We start from the raw sequence: 21,099 nt of genomic DNA, 5'->3' as shown, positions 1-21,099 counted from the left end.
GTTTGCAAAATAGTAGGTGTAGCACTTTCTCCAGTGACGTGGTCTGGGGTATTGGACATCATGTTAGTTAAAGGAGAGTCTGGGACTCTGTCATAGGGATGAATTGTGTCTCATCAACCCGACCTGTATTATCTCCCAGGGTATTGTGGGTGGGGCTCCATGTTCACATCTCATGCCTTCTCCTTTGACCACAAATACCGTCTGTTGGCCCCTCTTTTTCTTTTTTTCTTTTTAAAGAGAGAGTGAGAGAGGAGAGAGAGAGAATTTTTTAAAATATTTTTTAAGAGAGAGTGAGAGAGGAGAGAGAGAGAGAGAGAATTTTTAATATTTATTTTTTAGTTTTCGGCGGACACAACATCTTTGTTGGTATGTGGTACTGAGGATCAAACCCGGGCCGCACGCATGCCAGGCGAGCGCGCTACCGCTTGAGCCACATCCCCAGCCCATGGCCCCTCTTTTTCTCACCTTTATCTACCTACCTATCATCTATCTGTACTCCCTACCCCAACCCAGCTTGCTTAGTTTTTGCTTCACTTTCACTTGCCTCAGTAATCCCTTATGCTGCTTTGCTCTTTTTCCTTTATATTTTAAAGGCCTTTGTCTGCTACCTGCTGAGTAAAGAAGATGGTCTGTGCTCAAAGGGTGATAAGAGAAACCCCAGTGTATGTATAATTAGTGCCTAAGGAACTCCATATTTCAGATGTGATCTGTTTTGCAGACAGAAGAGGGGTAGGAGCACTCTGGGGTACATAAGAACAGCCCTCAGTAGGTATGAGCCAGGATGTCACTGTGGCTGGTGCTGAACAGAGGGACATCTGAGGAATAAACCTATAGTGGAGGTGCCATGTTATCATGGAAGAGCCTTTGATTTTGGAGGTTTCCAGTCCTGCTTCAGCTATTTGATGGTGACTTTAGATGTGGAACTTCACCCTGTAAGATTTCTCACCTATAACATGTGGATAGTTTCAATGCAGCATTATTTTGAGGATGAGAAGAAATAAACTTGTGTACCTAGCTCAGGCCCTGACAAATGGAAGATACTCAATAGCTGCTAGATGCTCTTATTATTAATAATAACTTGCACTGAAAGAGTATTTGTTTGAGCAACATTTTTGTGTACCTACCATTTGCTAAACACTAGGTTAAAATTAGGACTCCAAAGAAAAATGTGTACTTGGGAGTTTCACATTCTGTTGGGGAGACTATAGATCACCAGATGGCTCTAATGCAGGGAGGTAGGAGCTGCCTACTTAAGAGGGAGGGGAACCCAGAATGCTCCAGAGCACGGAGGAGGAGAGTCCACTACAGAACCCACTGCAGCATCTGGTCTTCTATGAAGGCTGCGTAGGACTTGGAAAGGCCAGTGTTAAAATGGGATTTGGTGTGGGAAGGAGGGGGATAATGTAGCAGGCAGGCAAGAGGGACAGCTTGAAAGGCTCATAGGTATGTTGAGATTGGGTTGTTACAGCATCTGTCCCCATCTCTTATATAAGACATGTGTACTCATGCATGAAAATGAGAGAGAAGTCTTGAGTAGAATCCAAGGAGCACCTCTAGGACATGATTCTGAAATTTTTTTTAAAGGACTCCTTCTTTTTGTAACATGCTGCATTACCATTAGGTCAACTGGCCCTTAGCGAGCCTGTAGATACCTTTTCATTCGTCCCTCCCTGCTTCCTCTTGTCCTTCTCTTGCTCCAAGGCATTGAGCTCTTCCCACCTATTTGGCTAACTTGGAGTTTATAGAGTGGTTTTAAGGGAGTTGGTGGAGGGGGAGGCACAGAAGGCAACACCATGTGTTTCTGCAGCTGCCATTAGTCACATCCTGTAGCTTAAATTATAAGGCAGTGACAGCTCTGTAACCGCCACCTACCACCTTTTTCTCTGGCATTTACACATCCTAACACCACCAAATAATGTAGTAGTTAAGAGCGTGGCTGTGGAATCAGAACTCTGCTACTTGCTAACTGTGGATTTGGGCTGGTTATTTAACTTCTCTGAGCCTCAGTCTTCTGATCTTTGAAATGGGAATAATAATAGGTTCTAACCCCTAAGATTGCTATTAGTCTTACATGAGGCAATCCATAGAAAGCTGTTAACACAGTATCGAAGGTGTAGTTTTACTGTTTGGGGGTTTTGGGGGGTATCGGGGATTGAACTTAGAGTCACTCGACCACTGAGCCACATCCCCAGTAGTATTTTGTATTTTATTTAGAGATAGGTACTCACTGAGTTGCTTAGCGCCTTTCTTTTGCTGAGGCTGGCTTTGAACTTGTGGTCCTCCTGCTCAGCTCCCAAGCCACTGGGATAACAAGCATGTGCCACCGCACCCGGCTTTGTTTTGTGGCACTAGAGATTGAACCCAGGGCCTCCCCAATGTTAGGCTCTTCAACCAAGCTACAACCCAGCCCTGTAGTGTTAATTAGTTGCTATTCTTCCTTTCTTTGAGCTGTCAGTCTGGTTCTGATAATGGTAAGACCTGACCTCCATTTCCTTTGAGCATTTTTCTTCCTTGTATTCCCAGAAGTGGGAGTTTGGAGATGGGAAAGAGGTACCATGATATCGTAGAAGAGCCTTTGATTCTGGAGTTTTTCAATCCTGGTTCAGCCATTTGATGGTGACCTTAAATGTGGGACTTCACCTGAAACTTCTCCTCACCTATAATATGTGGATAGGCATATTCCATGCAGGCTTATTTTGAGGATGAGAAGAAATCAACTATGTATACCCAGCTCAGGACCTGACAGGGGTGCCTTTGCTCTTGAATGACTATACCTTATCCACCATGACTAACTTTACTTTCTATCCAGAGGGCCTCCCTTAACTGCAGTTTCTTTTTCAGTAAATAGATTCATGGTTTCCTTTTTGTCCTCCTGTAGCAGTTATCTTTTCTTGTCCCAACTTCTAGGAGGACTTGAAGTTTGGTAGCGTTGTAAGTCCTGAGCTGACACCTTCAATTCGGCTTAGCTTCCTTCTCTGTCCTTTTAAGTCAGCAGCCCCTTTCTCTTCCTAGACACCTGTACTCCAAACCAGTCACAGTCCCCAGGGTGCCACCCTTCCTGTCTAGTATCCCCCTTTGTTTCTGAGTTCACTTTCTGCAAGAGCTTGACTGTCCTCTCCACCTCCCACCTCTTTCTATCTGTACCTCTCAAGAGATCCTCTGCACACCACGGCCAGGCTCCTGCTGAGTTCAGTCTTCATGTTGTCATTTTCCCACCTAAGAGCCCTCTGCTTCTCCTGCCCCTTCCACTGATCCAAATCTTAACAAGCTTTCAAGGCTCATGCAGGATCTCAGCCTGCCTCTGGTTTTGTTGAAAGAGCATCAGCTTGGATTTGGGAAGCCTGAGCTCTGGCCAATTTTTGTGTGACCTTGAGGTCTCATTTCCTATAGAATTTTAAAACATGTTTTGTTCAAGGAACCTTTTAGAGAATCAGATATGTAAATACAAAAAATTAAAATAAAAATTTTTGCATAGGAGACATAATTATACCGTAGGGGAGGGAGGCACTGTAGTAATCTACATTTTCAATTATGGGGATCTGGTGAGCAATCTCTACAGACTGGGAAGGGGAGGTCTCCAGCTGTTAGATCATCTAAAATTTTTCAAAATTTTAGGTAACTGAACTCTTCCCTTATCCCTTGTTGAGAACTGCTATTTCAAAAGAAATCATGGAAAACTCAACAATATGTAGAGAGAAAGGAGAGATGTGAGAAGCAGTTTGACAAGCTCCTGAATGAGCAGTATCTAGGCCCTTGTCCCTTCAGCCTCTGCAGCCTTGTCTGTCCTCATAACTGGCATCGCCTTTTTTTTTTTTTTTTGGTCTGTATATGAGTTGTCTGCACTTCTGGTTCTTAGTGATTAGCATCATTCAGAGGCTTTTTTTCTTCTGTTGAATATGTTTTGAAGATTTTAGGTTGTGAGATATGTTAGGCTTTTTTTTTTTCTTGCTTTTTTTTTTTTGCAGCTGCACACGCTATGCAGGTGCTCTGCCGCTGGGCTGCATCCCCAGCCCCTGTGTTAGCTCTTTAGAGTGATCCCTGACTCCAGTCTCAGTCTCTATGCCCCAGTAATCAGTTCTGGCATAAGGTGCTTTGCCTTGAAATACTCCTTTTACTAATAGTATGGCAGTTAGTTGTTGAACCAGTGACATGTCATGGTGCCTGAAGCCCAGTTGTTCCCCTGTTATGTCTCTGGCTGCTCTTTTGCTTCCACAGGCAACTCCTTACTCCATCAGGTATATAGGTTCTCTTTGTTGGGTGTGACTCAGAGAGTGAGAGAACCAAGCCAGTCAATTGTTTGGTGAAGTCAGACCTGTAGGTTCTGTGGATTCACTGGCATTTGGGTCTTACCATTTCTTCTCTGACTTGAATTTCTTACTAGGGAGAGTTTGATATAGTGTTTGGATTGTTTAAAGGCTTAATAAATTCTGGTGAAGATAATTCTTGCTAAGAAGTATGAATAAGAAATGCTTTTACTGCCTTCAATAAAGAATGAGCTGTCAAAACAGAGTGAGGAATTCAGTGTACACCCTACTGACCAGTTACTATCTTCCTTTAAAAAAAAGAGAGAGAAATCTAAGGCAAGGGCAAACAACAACAATAATAACAACAAAAACAAAAAATAGTAAGTCTAAATGTGAAAGAAAGGATTTTTAATTGCCACATGAGTAAGTAATATTGCTTAGCTATCAGAGTAGTGTACTTTTACAAGTCCTTGCTGGTTTCCCCACCCGAGAAATTTGTTACAGTTGAAAGGACATTGGTAGGTGTTACTTTGTAAGAAGAAAGGGGTTTAAAATTGGTGGTTGCCAAAATATTCTTTATGGGGTGATGGAAATGCTCTAAAATTGATTATGGTGATGGTTATACAACTCTATGAATATATCGAACACCATTTTAATACTTTGTATTATTAAACTCTTTAAATAGGTGAGTTGTGGAACTGGTTTCTTCTAGGCAGGAGGAGCCATACTAGGTGCACAGAGAAAGAGTAGACTCTGCGGATGAGTTGGCTTCTCCCTCAGCCCTACCCAAACAGAGTAGGGTTGATGTCTGGGCCATACACCTTTAAGTTCTAGCCATTGGGAGCAGTTTTTATGTCTTATTTATTATTTCATCAGTTTCTGTTGATTAATTTTCCTCCTGATTTATCAACTAACCAGACCTGCTCAGGGCAACAACTCACCGGGATCAGGCACAAGGGGGCGGGGACTGTAGGGAGGGGAAGGTTTTTTCACAAATCATTGTGACCTCAAGGACTATTTCAGAGAAGGGGCATGTGCTGCAAGGGAACCACCAGACGACATCCATCAGACAACATCAGCGGTCCTTCCTCTCCATTGTCCCGGTTTCCACATTAGGTTCCCAAGATGTTGTGCTTGGGTAGCACAGAGAGTGCAAAGTAGTAGTTTAGGATGTTTTGTCTGGTTAAAAATATTAAAAAAAAAAAATAGTAGTCACATTTTCTCAGATTTCCACAAGCATAACAAAATCTGAACCCAGCCAATTATGGGGATCTGGTGAGCAATCTCTACAGACTGGGAAGGGGAGGTCTCCAGCTGTTAGATCATCTAAAATCTAGGGGTGTAGTTTTCTACGTGACATAAGGTATAAGAAAAATGCCCAACCCTGGGTCATAAACACCTTTAAGTTCTAGCCATTTTGAGTAGTTTTTATGTCTTATTTATTATTTTATCAGTTTCTATTGATTAATTTTCTTCCTGATTATGGATCACATTTTTTTATCATGTCCAGAAATTTTTGCCTAAATGCTGTGCATTATGATTTGAAGACATTTAAATGTATATTTTAGGAGGAGAAAAACAAATAATTAGGTAGGAAAATATCAGTCTCTGCTATGTTTTTAATTTCCAGAGCTGACATTTAGATAGCAACTCATTGCTTGCAGGCCAGAACAGAGTAGGAGGTAAAATTAGAAGGCAAAAGTACAAAGGAAGGAGGAAGGAAAGAAAGAAGGAAAGCAGGCAGGCAGGCAGGCAAGCCAATGTTTAAAAAACAAGAAAAAAAAGATTAAGGATCAAGGTTTTTAGAGAGAGAATTTTTAAATATTTTTATTTTTTAGTTTTCGGCAGACACAACATCTTTGTTTGTATGTGATGCTGAGGATCGAACACCGGGCTGCACGCATGCCAGGCGAGCGTGCTACCGCTTGAGCCACATCCCCAGCCCTCAAATCAGGTTTGATGGTGCACACCTGTATTCCCAGTGGCTTGGGAGACTGAGATAAAAGGACCACAAGTTCAAAGCCAGCCGCAGCAACTTAGGCCCTAAGCAACTAAGGAGACTCTGTCTCAAAATAAAAAGGGTTGGGGATGTGGCTCAATGCTTAAGTGCCCCTGGTTTCAATCCCTGATACCAGAAAAAAAAAAAAAAAAAGAAAAAGAAAAAAGTTTAAGGATCAGAAGTACTAAAGTTGATGTCAGAATGTCTGAAAATGAGTTCTGGCTTTACCATCTATTTAGCTATATGAACCTTGGGCATATTATTAAATTTTCAGAGCTTCATTGGATTTATCTGTAAAATAGGGATGAAAATACCTTACAGGATTGTCAAGTGACATGAGACATATGAAAGTGGTCACAGTAAAACCTCCAACAAATTATATTTTTGTGTGTTTAGTTAGATGTATATCTTTGTAACAGCACTTAGTCTGTAAATGCTGTCTGGAGTTTCCAAATAGCCTTATGAGATAAGCATTTTTTATGGTTGATAACTGATTTGCATAATAAGTATTTAAACAGCAGAGTCCTTAAAGACTAGGTACAGTCATCTATGTATGTGGTCTGTTACCTTGGGACCAGACAGAGATTGTCGGTTAGTCTTACTGCATGTCTGCCTCCCTGGCTTCAGATGCTGTTTCTCTTGGTTTATTGTCAGAGTAATTGGTGCTTGTAACTGCCACAGGCAGTGTATAGTTAGGGGAATAGAGCTGTGGTCAGCAGCAAAGCTATTACCTGGTCATGCTTTCAGAGGCTTATGGAATGAGGCTGCTAGTCAGGCTGACTCTGAGAGAGCCAACCCCTCCAGCCAGAAGCTGGCAATCAGCAGCTCTAGGAACTAACTGTAGGAAACAGATCCTATTTCTCTTTCTAGCTCCCTAGAACTGGATAAGGGATGGATTCATTCAGACTCTAGTCTGTATCCTCAATGAGAAGTCTTAAAGTCTGATTTTGAGTATGCCCCTACTCCATCAATAAAACTAAAGGATATTTCAGAAAGCTAGCTAAGGGAAAAATGGAACAGTAGTTCAGTTGAACCTGCCAGGAAAATGTGCTAGGGCAAACTGTTCCCTTCATGGCCAGGATGTAGAAAAAAGGAATGGACTTGGGTTTCACAGTCCCCTTTGAGAGCATGCCTGCAGTGACCTAAACACCTCCCACTAGGCCCAACCTTTTTTTTTTTCCTTCTTCTTTTTTTATTTTTTCCTTTTTTTAAGGCCTCGTGCAATCTCCAGCCCTTTTTAGTTTTTATTTTGAGACAGGGTCTCACTAAATTGTCCAGTCTGGCCTTAAACTTGCTGTCCTCTTGCCTCAGCCTCCCAAGTAGCTGGGATAACAGATGTGTGCCACCACCCCCAGCTAGACCTCACCTCTTAAAGTTTCCATCACCTACCAGTAGCACCAAGCTGTGGACTAAGCCTTTAGCACATGGGCTTTTGATGTACATTTCAGGTCTTAACTGTAGCACTTGGAACTTAATTTATTTATTTTTGGTACCAGGGATTGAACCCAGGGGCATTTCACCTCTGAACCATATACCCAGCCCTTTTTATTTTTTATTTTGAGATGGGGTCTTGCTTAAGGCCTCACTAAGTTGCTGAGGCTGCCTTTGAAATTGAGATCCTTCTGCCCCAGCCCCCCGAACCTCTGGGATTACAGATGTACACCTCTGTGCCCAGCTTGGGGATTTTTAATAGAACTATTTCTTTACCTCTGAAGAACTATGTCTGGGCTGGGTGCAGTGGCGCATGTCTATAATACCAGCAGCTGGGGAGGCTGAAGATGGAGGAGAATCATGAGTTCAAAGTCAGTCTCAGCAACTTAGTAAGGCCCTAAGTTGCTCAATGAGACTCTATCTCTAACTAAAATACAGAATAGGGCTGGGGATGTGGCTCAGTAGTTGAGTGCTCCTGAGTTCAGTCCCCAGTACCTGCCCCTCCCCCCCACAAAAAAAGGAACTATGCCTGGCATTAAAGAACATTACCAGGATCAAGAAGTATTTGTCTTTTTGTATTTTTTCATGTATGTGTACTTTCAGTGGACTTTCATTAACAATATACTTTATCAGGAGTTATATACTAGGAGTTGAAGCTCAAAGTCCATAAAGATATAACCTAAGCCCTCGATTTGTGTCTTTGATTGGCCAGACAGACTAGGTAAGAGATTATTGCACTACAGTGTGAAAAGTGCTGCAATGGAATCATATACAGGATATGATCTGGGCACCCAGAAAAGGTGTCCCCCCTCACACACTCTTTCTGATGGAGAAAGTTTCAATCCAAGAAAGCTTCACAAAGGGCTTGTACTGTGTGGACAGAGGATTGAATGGGGAGTTGGATGGACAGGACTGGGGATAGTAGATTGGGTGGGCCTAGTAGGTGCATGGGGGCTAGACAGAGGTGGTTAGATGGGCAGTCACAGGAGCATGTGAAGGATGGTGACCTGAGGTAAGAGAGCAGCAACAGGCAGGGGCAGATGTAGATGGATTTATAGGTGTTCAGAAAGCAGAGCACAAGTATGTAAGAGGTGGGAATAGTTAAGAGTGACTTCCAGGTTTCTGGTATGATTAGGTAAGCTAGCCAGAGCCCACAGGAGCAGGCTTGCCATCCTCTTGCCTCAGCCTCCCAAGTAACTGGGATAATACTAGGAAATGGAGGTGGTGATGAGCTGGTTTGAAATGTGAATTTTAAGGATCTGAGGGACATTCTAGTACAGGCAGCTGGAAGGCTTTAGGGTGTCCAGGTCTGAAGCCCTGACAACAGATCTTGGTGAAGAACCATTCGGGGTCATCAGCCAAAAGTATTGAAATACATGATCAGAACTCATCCAGGGAACACAGGCCTTATGAGGAAGTCAGAGGACCCTGTTTTTAGGATATTCAGGAGCTGTTTGTTGAAATGAACTAATATATATGAGAAATAAAGTTGTTGTGCAACTCTTGGAAGAACCAGACATATAGCTTGAGTGTTGATTTAGCCTTATTGGAGCCCTGTGATTTGGGCTACTCCTTCTCAGGAACAGAGAAGCAAAGAGATCAGATTGACAACTTTCTCATTGCTGATTGATGTGAGTTCCAGTAGGTGTGTCGTCTTTGGACCGTATGCTTGTTGAAGAATGGATGACAGCTCTCAAACTCTTGTATCTTGTCTGGGGTAGACATTGTTAGAAGAGGAAAGCTTCTGGCTCAGCATGGGTGAGGTTCTTAGATGTCATGGGTAAAGTAGTAACTGTGCATCCTGGGAATTATTTATTCACCGTGGGAGCTAGAATAGATAGCTCCTTTTGATCTGTGGGATAAAGCATAAGGAAATTGAAAGACTTATTTTTCATGATCTTATCCTCTTTTTAAAGTAAAACAAACAAATAAAAAAGAGTAGCCATAACATTTAGATAAACTTTAAAATATGAAATTAACAACAACAAAAACCTAGCCCTGATCCTACCCCTTTGACAGAACTACTCTTCATTTCCATCATGCATCTATTCTAATTGAATTTAGAACACTGAGATAGCCTAGTTTTAAAAACTTGGACATGTTATGGCTCTAGCAGATTTTGCCTTTCTTTTGTGCCATAATAGCAAGCTTTGTGAAAACTAAATGAATGGCAAGAGGTGCTACACAGAGCACATAGTTCATTTTTAACAGACCCATTTGTTGAAAATTTGTGTAGCTTTCAAATGAGTGTTTGAGAAGTCTTTTAGCCTAACCAGTAAAACCAGTTCTTCTTGATTATTAAATAACCACACCTTTTCTTTCTTTTATTCCCTACACATTCACACTTAATGTGATAGTTAATGAGGTTGGCATGGAATTTTATATCACTTTTTATAGCTGCAGAAATAAGATTTGCCCCCATTTTCTGAGTAGGCAGTTGGCAGGGAGTGGCAGAATGAAAAGGTAGCATGACAGAAGGAATAAAGGCATAAGGGGAATTCTGGTCCCCTCTCCTAAACTAGGTGGTGGTTTAAGAAGCTTCTACCACCCCTAAAAACAAGGGTACTACAGAGGCACTTGGTTGAATCATTTCATTGGCTGCTGGGCAAATTGGCTATGAGATCCACAGCTTTTGCCCTGATGCAGTTCTTTTTGGACAGCCTTCATACACGGTGGACTTTAAGGGAATGCTCTCTTTCTTTAGTAAATTAAAATATGTACCACAAAATAAATAAATAAACCTCTCACTACTTAAAGTTGTTATTAATGAAATGATTCAACAAAATCTTTTTTGTTTGTTTTTCAGTACGGGGTATTGAACCCAGGACTTGGTGCAGTACTAGGCAAGTGCTCTATCACTATGCTACATCCCCAGCCATTAACAAAAAACATGAATACTTAGTGAGTGCAAGACCTGTATTAGATTCGAGGGACAAATATCTGTCCCCAAAGGACTTATAGATGGTGGGGAGATAGACTTAAATAATTATTTCAACAAATATTACATTATAATTGTAAACAGATGTAACAAGAAAGAAACCCATGAGGCTGTTAGAACCTGGTAATTGCCTTAAGGAAGTGACTCTTGACCTGAGATCTGATAGCTACACAAAAAATTCACAGGACAAGGGCTGAGGATGTAGCTCAGTGGCAGAGCATTTGTCTAGCATGGGCAAGACCCTGGGTTCAACCCCTTTTACCACAAACAAAAAATTCACAGGGCGAAGAGAGATAGGCATTCCAAATCGAAGGAACAGCCTGTGGAAATGACTGTCAATGTGGTAGAGCACAAGGCAGGTATGGGAGGCCAAAATGGAGAGATGAGGGAAGGTGATAGAAGGAGATCACATTGGGCAAGTAAGTATGGGCCAGATTGTGTAGGGCCTTGGAGACCATGTCATCCCATGAGTAAGGCAAAGTAGATTGTGAAAAGGAAAGTGAAAGGATCACTCCTGCCTGAAGAGAGAAGATGGATTAAACAGATGCAAGTAGAACAGTTGCAAAGTAGTCTAGGAAAGAGTCTAGGAAAGAGATGAGAATACTTGGAATACCGTGGTATTGGTGAACATAAAAGAAACTCATGGATTATAGATGTATTTAGTAGATAATATTGGTAGGATCAGGGGACAGATTGGATATTGAGGATAAAATTGAAGGAGGTGTAAAGGGGAACTCAGAGAATGACCTCTAGATTATATGCTCTTTGAGGCAGACGCAGAATTTCTGTGTAGTACGTAGCAATGTTTTCTGTAGGTAGAGCTCTCCCAGAGTGCAGTGGATCTGTCCCTTCTCCTTGAACTCTTCAAGGTCAGTTGGAATAAGATCCTAGACACTGATGCCTTGGGGCACAATGGAGTAAGTCAATAAGAGATAACTCTAAGCAGGTGTGGATGAAGCCCCAAGGTTCTGTTCCCCATGTGACTGGCCAGTGTCACTTAAGTTCATTATTTGTGAAGGGTAGGTGTTTTCCCCTTCAGCTTCCTTTGGCCTCTCCACAGTGCTCGTTGAGGTTTTGCCTAGGTGATTGTAATGCTTGTTTTCATCTGGTTTAGGGGTGTCTAGCCGATCATTCTGTCTTGCTTTTCCTCTTTAACTTTATTCCTTCTTTCCACATAAGAGGCATCTGATAAGAACACAGACAGCCAGTGTACGTGGGCTTGAATTCCACCTCAACATGTACCAGTTGGTGTTTTCATCTGTAAAATGGAGATGCTTGAGGATATAACTCTACTTCAGAGACTTGCTGTGAGGATTAAATGAGTTAATAAATGTAAAGCTCATATGGGAGGATTAGATGAATTCTAGATTGGGAAGAGGGGTGGGAGGGGAAGGGAGGGGGCAGGGGACTAGCAAGGATGGTGGAATGTGATGGACATCATTATACAAAGTACATGTATGAAGACTTGAATTGGGTGTCAACATACTTTATATACAAACAGATAAAAATTGTGGTATATATGTGTAATAAGAATTGTAATGCAAAAGTACATGCATAAAGGCATAAATTGGCGTGAACATACTTTATATACAAGGATATGAAAAATTGTGCTATATATATAAGAATTGTAATGCATTTCACTGCTATTGTGTATTTAAAAAAATAAAATCAATAAAAGATAAAAAAAATGAAAATGAACAAAAGAAATAAAAATCTCATTAAACAATGCTTGGCACTTATGGCTTAGTAAATGTTTATTGTTTAGCTCTCTACCTCAGGGCTGGCCCTGTACCTACTTTGGAAAGAGGGACAGTAGACTTTGGCATTCACGGATTGGATAGATGTGCTCTTTACAGTCCACAAACAATCCGCGAGTCAAGTTGTAGTAACTTACAATGTGCTAAGGAAGAAATTATATGTACTCATTCAGTTGTGAATGTCAAGTTGCATAGCTTGTAATCATTGTCCAGTAAACTTGCTGAGGAAGACAGTAGCTTATATGCCATCAGAATAGCATGATCGGGAGTAGGATTCACATGTGGAAATTTTATCTTGTCCAGAACCAACAGAAGTCCACCTCCAGGACTCAGCTCATCCAGATTTGGACTCTTCTGTATCTCGTTAGTATCTACCTCCTTTTTCTTCCCATCAGCTCTGTTCATTTTTCTGATATCAACAAGCAAAGGATGGTATAACTATTTTAAGAATATCGATATATTACCTCCCTATTTGTTAGTACCTTCTTTGTTTTTCTTGTAGAATTAAAAAAACTGTTTAGAAACACAGGGGTATAAAGAGACTATAGGACATTAACAATGAATACTATCCATTCTGTTCCTCTATTCCCTCCCTTACCAAACAGCAGGTAACTTTTGAAAACCAAATTCAAAGAAAAATTTCAGTCAGCTATTTCTGAGAGGTGGATTTCTTCATGTTTTTTGTTTGCATACGGTGATTTGTTGGAGTTCTTTAGGTTATTTCTCTTCTTAGGACTGGTGTATATTTTAATTGGGGGGGTGGTTGATGTAATTGATGTTGGTTAATTATATGTAAGAATTGCATAGTTTGTAATTTTTTGAAGTGTTAACCAGAAAAGGGTTAGATATCAGTGATGATTGAGTACAGTGTCAGACCTTAAATTGCAATGTTTGAGTGCTTATATCAGTTATTTTCAATTTATTACCAATTTACAGCAACTATATCTATTTGCAATAATAGTAGCCAGGTATGTTAGCATGTGCCGATAATCCCAGCTACTCAGGAGGTTGAGGCCACATGATCACAAATTTGAGGCCAGCCTTGGCAACTTAATGAGACCTTGCCTCAAAATAAAAAACAAAAAAAGCTGGGGTATAGCTCTGTGGTAAAGCACCCATGGGTTTAGTCCTCAGTACAAAAAAAAAAAAAAAAAAATTAGTCTACACTTTTGGTCTTTGGTCTTATGGTGAATTCAAAGTATGTTCTTTGCAAAATATGAATATAGGATTCACAGTGATAAGAGCTAAATCACTATGGATTTAGCTTCCTATTAATAGAAAAATACCATTTTATTTATTTTTCTATGGCTGTAGATATTCTTGTGTAGTCAGAGTCTTATAGAATTAGGGCCAACTTCGGTTTGCAGGTTTTCAGAGTTTCTGAATCACAGAAAAAAGAATGAGGGACCTCCTGAGTACAGTTATTTTAATGTGGGAAACAACTGTGAGAGAAAAAATTATTGTACTCATGTGACAGAACCTTGGACAGTTTCATTTCTTAAGTATTATATTTAAATTATTTGTTTACTCATGAAAGGAAAGGAAGAAGCAGCACAGACTGCTATGTTCAATAGTTATAACAATTCCATTTACTAAATACTGGTGCCAGCTGTTTACAAATATAAACAGCTTGAAGCTTTTCTATTAGGTGGGACTTTTTCCATTTTATATAGGAATAAATTGAAGTTTAGTTTAAGTGACATGCCCAGTTATGTCTGTAGGCACCAAAGCCAGATTTGGACTGTGTTCCCCAAATCTGTATTATTTCTGTTTTTAATTCATGCACAGAAAGAAGATTAGAGAAATATGGGGAAAGGCAAAATTTAAATTATTGGTATTATGCTATATTTATAGTACAACTTTTTGCTTTAAAAAAGGTAAATTTTGTTTTAAGATACACATGTAGATGCAAATTTGTGGATGCAACTACATTTTTCTCAGATTTTCTATTTAGTGGAGAAAACAAAGAGTATTAAATGTTCATTGTAGAAAAATAGGGCAACTTTGAGGAAGTGCAGTGTCTGTGTTTTTTGTCCTTTTAGCATTTTGTTGCAATGGAAAGAAATTGTGTTTTGGAATCTTTAGGGATCTTGAGGGATGTTGCCTATTAAGAGTTTGTTCCCCTGCTGGATAAAATTCATATCACTACAGTAATTTCAGTTTTTGACTGAAAGCTGTTGATTTGAGCATTTATAAGCATTTTGACCTTTGAGAGTGTCTTTGTGAACCCCCACCTGGTTCTTTTCAAGGTCATTGGTCTTTCTGGTAGGGAGGGCCCTTTTCTGACTTTTGTGAGGTGCCCTCAGGTCCATCGACTTTTGACAAGATGTGTGCTCTGAAGGTGAACTTGGTAAGAAATCAGAGAACTGACTTTTTGTGAACTAGTTGAGTGAAAATGACCAGGCCGCCTCTTGGTCTTTTTAGCAGATGTTCAGGAGCTGTAGCCGACTTTAACTTTTGTGTGTTTTTATCCTGTATGTGGCAGTTCCTTGTACAGTGAAATACAGTTCTCTTAAGAGATTTCTTCTAATTTGTTCTAATCAGTTTTGTAGTAAAACTGGTTTCAACTTCTACAAGCAAACAGCAGAAAGATTGTGAGTCCTGAGTTAGGATAGGGCTTGGGCTAATACTTGACTAGTAACTTGTTTTTCCTCTAAAATCTAAGGCAGGTTATTGATTCTCCCTAAATCTGTTTCCTTTTCACAAAATGGTGGTAATACTAGAATTGTTATGAGAAGTAATGAGATACTAATGAAGAGTACTTATCTTGCACATAATAGAAACTTACTGATAGTTGGCTATTATCATTAGAATTAAAAGCATTTAGTTGTGGTGGAATCGGTCTGGCAAACAGATTGTGGAGGACTTTGATATCTGTTTTGCAGAGTTGGACATGTTTTTATTACTGCTCAGAAGTCTTTTTGACTTATGATTTTGGGCAGTATTCCAAATAGGTGAAAGGTTGCTATATGATCTAGGTTTGGAATGAATAGGGTCTTGGTATAGTTGATTTAGTTGCTTTTGAGGCAGGGGCTTGCATGTATTTGATTTGGTTATTTTTCTTAGACACTGGCTCTTCAACAGCAGTGTACTTTGTTGTTCTGACCTTTCCTTTCCCTATCTGCAGTGCTGAAGGAAGTCAGATGAATAGCAGCAACTTTAGTAGGAAGTTGAATGCTGTCAGGAATCTTGGTGGTTTTTCTGTCATCCTCTTCCATTGTAGAATTATCTCATGCTTAATAAAATATTGGCTCCTGGATGACCTAACTGCTTTTTGAGTTTTCCCTTTTCTCTATCAAATTGATTTTTGGTCAGCAGCATACTGCCAACATTAAAACATATTTAACCTTGTTCTGGGGAAAAAGAGGAGTCAATACTTCTAAAATGAAAAATGTACACTGAGTTTTTGAAGCATCTGATAAAATGAGGGTGAGTGGGAAAAGGTCACATTGCCTCCTCCTTTTTCCTTTCAGGAAATGCTCCAGGTAACAGGTATTCACAGGGATGAATATCATACATTCTATGACTGATCTGGGATGTTGAGAATGGAGACCCATTTCTTTTCTCCTGCTCTTTCCTTCTTTCCCTTCCCACCTTTTTCCTCCTCCTCCTCCTCCTCCTCCTCCTCCTCCTCCTCCTCCTCCTCCTCCTCCTCCTCCTCTTCTTCTTCTTCTTCTTCTTCTTGTCTCTCTCTCTCTCTCTCTCTCTCTCTCTCTCTCTCTCTCTCTCTCTCTCTCTCTCTCTCTCTTTTATTTATGGTAGAGAGTATTTGCTGAAGGTCAAACCCAGGGCCTCACTCATGCTAGGCATGCACTCTACAATCCTAGCTTTCCTTTTCCATTTCTAATGAGGGAAAGCCACCAAGCACCCTGCCTCCCTCTGAACACAGATACCCAGATTCAAATCATATTGTGATTTTAACTATGCACAGCTCTCTTGTGCATCACTTCACAAAGTAGGCAGAACAGCTCCTCATTTTGTTCTTCCAGATTGGACACTGGTACTGGGACACTTGCCCAAGGACTTCCTGGTGTCTTTGTCGAGTAGGAGCCACCCAGGTTCCTGATTTAGTCCAGTGCTTTTTCCTGAAAGTTTGAGATAGTAAATAATATGTGCTTAATTCACTCCCCTGATTAGAATCCTTCAGTTGTTCCCCATTGCCGACAGGATTAAGCCCAAACTCCTCAAATTCCTTTAGGCTGTGCTTATACCAGCCATATTTCTTACCTCTCTTGCAACATTACCTGCCTTTATAAGTATTTACAACTTCTCTTTTCTTTCCTCTTCTTTCTGTCCATTTATTAAAATTCTGAACATTCTACACGTGCCATCTCCTCCTCCTCCTCCTCCTCCTCCTCCTCCTCCTCCTCATCCTCCTCCTCCTCCTCCTCTTCCTCTTCTTCTTCTTCTTCTCCTTCTTCTTGGATTTAACTCAGGGTTTCACACAAGTACTCTACCATTGAGCTACATCATTAACCCTTTCATTTTGAAATAGTCTCACAAAGTTGCTAAAGCTGACTTCAAACTTGCAATCCTTCTGCCTCAATTTCCACAGTAGCTGGGATTACAGGCATGTGTCTCCATACCTGGATTCACATGTGTCATTTTCTTAGAAGGACTGGCTTGAATAATTACCCCCTCCACCCCATTTGATATTTTTACTGTTACTGGACCCAAGTCTGTCAGTTCACTGCTCAAAACCCAGTACTCTGTAGATGAGAGTTGGTAGGAAGGAAAGTCAGATTTATTCAAGGACTGGCAATGAGAAGATGAAGGGGGTTTTTGTCCTAAAGCACCATATTAGGGAACTTGTGCACACAAAAGTGCTTTTATTGGGAGGTACAGTGGGACAGACAATGGGCAGAAAGATTAAGTGTTGAGTAGGGTCTTCCCTGAATAGGGTCTTCCCATCATCCAGGATACAATGTCTTTTTTTCTTTGCCTAGAACACTGCAATTGACCTTGACCTGCTGGAGCTATTTCCTGTACTTATTTAGACAAATATTACTTTTCTATAAGTTAAGCATCATCTTTACACTTTCTGATATAATCTGACAGTTAACAAATGTTCTAGGGTCTATAAATCTAAAGAAAGATTATTTAACACTTAACATCTTAATCATTTAAGTGTAACTTTTCTTTAGAATTTAGAGTTCTAGACAAAGAGAGGGGAAGCTAAAGCAACTCTGCTAAATACAACTCCCAAAATATTGGCCACTGTTAAACTACAGTTAGGTGCTCCTTCTTTGTGCTGCCATACCCTCATATTCATGCTTTGCTAGAGCGTACCCATTGTATATATGATTATGAAGGTGTGTCAGTATTGTTTGTTCTCCTCACTGGACTACAAACTCCTGTTTGCCTTTGGGTGCCTGGTAAAACTAACACTTAGTACCTTAAATTTAGTTTGTCACTTATAAATGACCTTCTTCCTGACCATTTACAAATGTCAGCTACTTTTAGAAGTGTAGCGTGTTCTGCTTTTTTAGTTTAGAAATTACAAAGCTAAGAATAAAATGGATTTTTTTGTTAAATTTTAAGTTTTAAAGTCACTTTCTGCCTGGTGTATGTTTGGCAGGAGGGCATTGTATACCTCTATGTCCAGGGATCATGATGGGAACGAGGTGGTAGCAGACAGGGGTATTGATCAGCTGAATGATGGTAAAATCCTATTAGGGCTTTTCTGTTTAGAAACTCCATACATCATGCCCTCACCTAGAGCCCACATACTTGAGACAGTAGATGCTACTTTGAGGACTTTTCTCTGCCAGTCTTACTCATGAGATGATAGCTGTGACATTAGATTCTCCTCTTGGAGGTCTGTATATACTTACTGTACATTGTCATATTGAGTGACATGATTCTAATCATCTCTAATTTCTTATTGTTAATCCAGTTGACCTAAGTCAGTATATTTGTTGGCAATTAATAGAATCCTACTCTAGCTAATTTATACTAACAAGATAATTTACGATAACAATATAGGCATGACTCATGGAGCTGTGCCAAAGGTATGCTTGGGCCTTACAAAAGCCTGGAAAGCCATGGGAATCCAGGCCATTATTTGTGTGTCTGACAGCGGTGTATCCCATTCTCTGCAGAACAGCTTTATCTCCTTCCCCACATTCATGGCTCAGTTTACAAATCTGTCATTTAAGTAGCCAGCTTGATTTGTGAGCCTTCAGCTAAATTCATAGGAAAGACAAAAGTGAATCACCCCATGTCTGTGGGACCAGTATCCATGTTAGTTTTCTGTGCAGTTATCTCACTCCAGAGGGTTGTAGGAGCTGGTACCAGTGGTTTAGGGAAAGGGAGCTTTGGATAGGACAGAATCTTAAAAGGTACCTCTGGGTGTTTTTGTTTCTGAAATGTAAAGAAAGAGTTTCACTAACCATTTCAAGAATTAATATAGGTAGTTTTAAGTTAATGTGGAAGGTATACTTCTGTTGATTTAACAATAGGCTAGTCTTCTCTGTGCTGGTTCCAGGGTTTGTACCGAGTTCCAAGAACTAGTCAAGATGATCTCTGTAGTTTTCCAACAGTTGACTAAATTTAATGAATAGCTTGCTTTCTTCTCAGATAATGATGGTAGAACCTGTCAAAAATAATTGTGCTTTAATTTGTTTTTTGCAAATGACAGACAATGAAAGTTCTCAATGAGAATTTTTAAATTACAAAAACACTCAGTAGTATTTACATATGCAGTAATAGTTCCTCTTGTATAAACCCTAGTACAATGCATCAGAATCAGCAGGGGAGCTTTTTATAAAACCAAAGGCCCTGTCTGCATCCTTAAGCTTGTGGTAGAGTGGGTCTGAGTGTCTGTGTATGAAACAGGCTTTCCAGATGACCAAACATGTCCCAAGTTTGAGAAGCATTGCCTCAAGGGACTTGATTTGTGGCCATTGCCTGGAATGGAAATCATAGTCACCTCCACAGTAGACCATGCTCTATATGGGTTCCCTGGAAAAGTTGTGGCATTCTATTGCAGCCTTAAGATGGACTATCTAATCTCCCCTGCCTCAAGTATATATAAATTTCTTCTAATTCATTCTGAACTAACAAATTTAGAAAACTTACTATATCTGGATCCTTCTACCAAAAATAAAATAAAATAATACAGTTTTATTTGTTGACAAAACTTGTTGTGTTTTATAGAATTTTGGGAGGAGGGGGATTGAACTCAGGGGCACTCATTAATTGAGGCACTTCTCCAGATCTTTTTTGTATTTTATTTAGAGACAGCGTCTCTAAATTGAGTTGTTTAGCACCTTGCTTTTGCTGAAGCTGGTTTTGAACCTGTGATCCTCTTGCCTCAGCCACCTGAGCTGCTGGGATTACAGGCATGTGCTACAGTGCCCAGCCTGTGTTATAGAATTTTCCAATTAAGGTTGGACTGATTATGTTCCCATGGTGCTATTTAATGTGTTTCTTGTCTGAGTGTTTCTTATTAATTAGTAAATTGCCATAAAAGCTCAAGCAGTTTGAGATTAGATATTTTGGCAAGAATACTTCATAGAGGTACGGTAGACTTCATTAGGAGGCTTATTACCACGTCACTCTTTTTGTTGTCTTAATAGCCATTCATGATCATTATTTTGAAAGCATCATTCATTAAAGTTTGCTAATTATCTTTGCATATCCAATAAATACTGAGCCTGAAATAGAGTAACTCGAAGATACATTTATTGAGAAACAGACACAGAACAAGGTCTTGATTACCCATTAGGTGGTTGCACTCCTTGGCACTGTCTTGTGGATTTAGGTAACTAATAGCAGGCAGTGAACATTCCAGCTTTCTCTACTGAGCCTTAGTATGCTATAAAGTAAGTGGATCTGGACCAACTAGGTACAGTCATATTTTCCTATTTTTGCCTTTAAGCCTTTTATATATGTCAGTTTTCTCTCAAGAACTAATGATCTTTTGCTTTCAATCCTTGATTCTCACTGGATAGAAAGCAGTATTGCTGGGGTGTGTCTTTTCTTTCTGATTCTGTGTACTCTACTTTGCTATGTGTTATTTCAACTTGTTCCTTTACATAAAGGATGCCTACCCCTGCATTTGTGCTTGGGACAACTAATAGTTATCAATCCTAAATAATTAGTTTAATATCTTGATTATCACTAACTTTTTGGAATTTTCTGTCTTCCTTTAGTTAACAAGTTAGCTTGTCAAATAAAGCTCCTGTGGTTTAGTGTGTATTCTATAAGCATGTCTTTATATTACTATGAACCTTTAAACAAAGAAAAATATTATCCTTTGCTCTTCTTCTTCTTCTCCTTCTTTTTTTTTTTTTTTTTTTAGGAAATTCACACAAACGAAAAGGAAGTAACAGAGAAGGAAGTAACTCTTCACTTGTTGCCAGGTAACAGTAATGTTAGCCTCATACTTCCAGTGCAACTCAAAACCAATGATAAATTACATCATCCCTAGTTTTTCTGTATATAAACTTCTTTGTTTTTTATCTTTTGGCATATAACAGTAATGAGTTAGACATAGATATCAAGGTTTTTAGTTCAATAACTGTACACCTGACTCTGAGTATTACACTATCTGGAAAAAAAATCTTTCTTGTTTCCTTTTACCCCCAGCTGATGAAAATAAACCTGGGAAATTCTTGCCTCTTTGACAAGCAAATGAGGTCGTCTTACTTGGTCCCATCCAGTATTTGTGGTTTCTAGTCAGGAAAATCCCAGTCCTTGCTGCCCAAGTCTGTAGTTGCCCTTGGA

General features: G+C 39.9%; 1 protein-coding gene across 5 annotated transcripts in view; it reads left to right on the top strand.

Annotated features, from left to right (window-relative positions):
* MTMR12 (myotubularin related protein 12) overlaps positions 1–21,099 on the top strand; it is a 78,885-nt gene that overhangs the window by 12,107 nt on the left and 45,679 nt on the right. For 2 of the 5 annotated variants that reach the window (XM_081283725.1, XM_081283727.1), the window contains one exon: positions 20,675–20,735. The exons of 2 other annotated variants lie outside the window; for them this stretch is intronic. In XM_081283725.1, coding sequence (XP_081139851.1) covers positions 20,675–20,735 — 61 coding nt within the window. Of the gene's footprint in view, positions 1–20,674; positions 20,736–21,099 lie in introns of those variants that run through there. One more of the 5 variants, XM_081283729.1, reaches the window with a different exon arrangement.

This window comes from Spermophilus citellus (assembly GCF_964194105.1).
Source record: "Spermophilus citellus genome assembly, chromosome: 1".
NCBI classification, from domain to species: domain Eukaryota; kingdom Metazoa; phylum Chordata; class Mammalia; order Rodentia; family Sciuridae; genus Spermophilus; species Spermophilus citellus.
The sequence above is the reverse complement of the archived record's forward strand: the minus strand, read 5'-3'. Positions and strand labels throughout refer to the sequence as shown.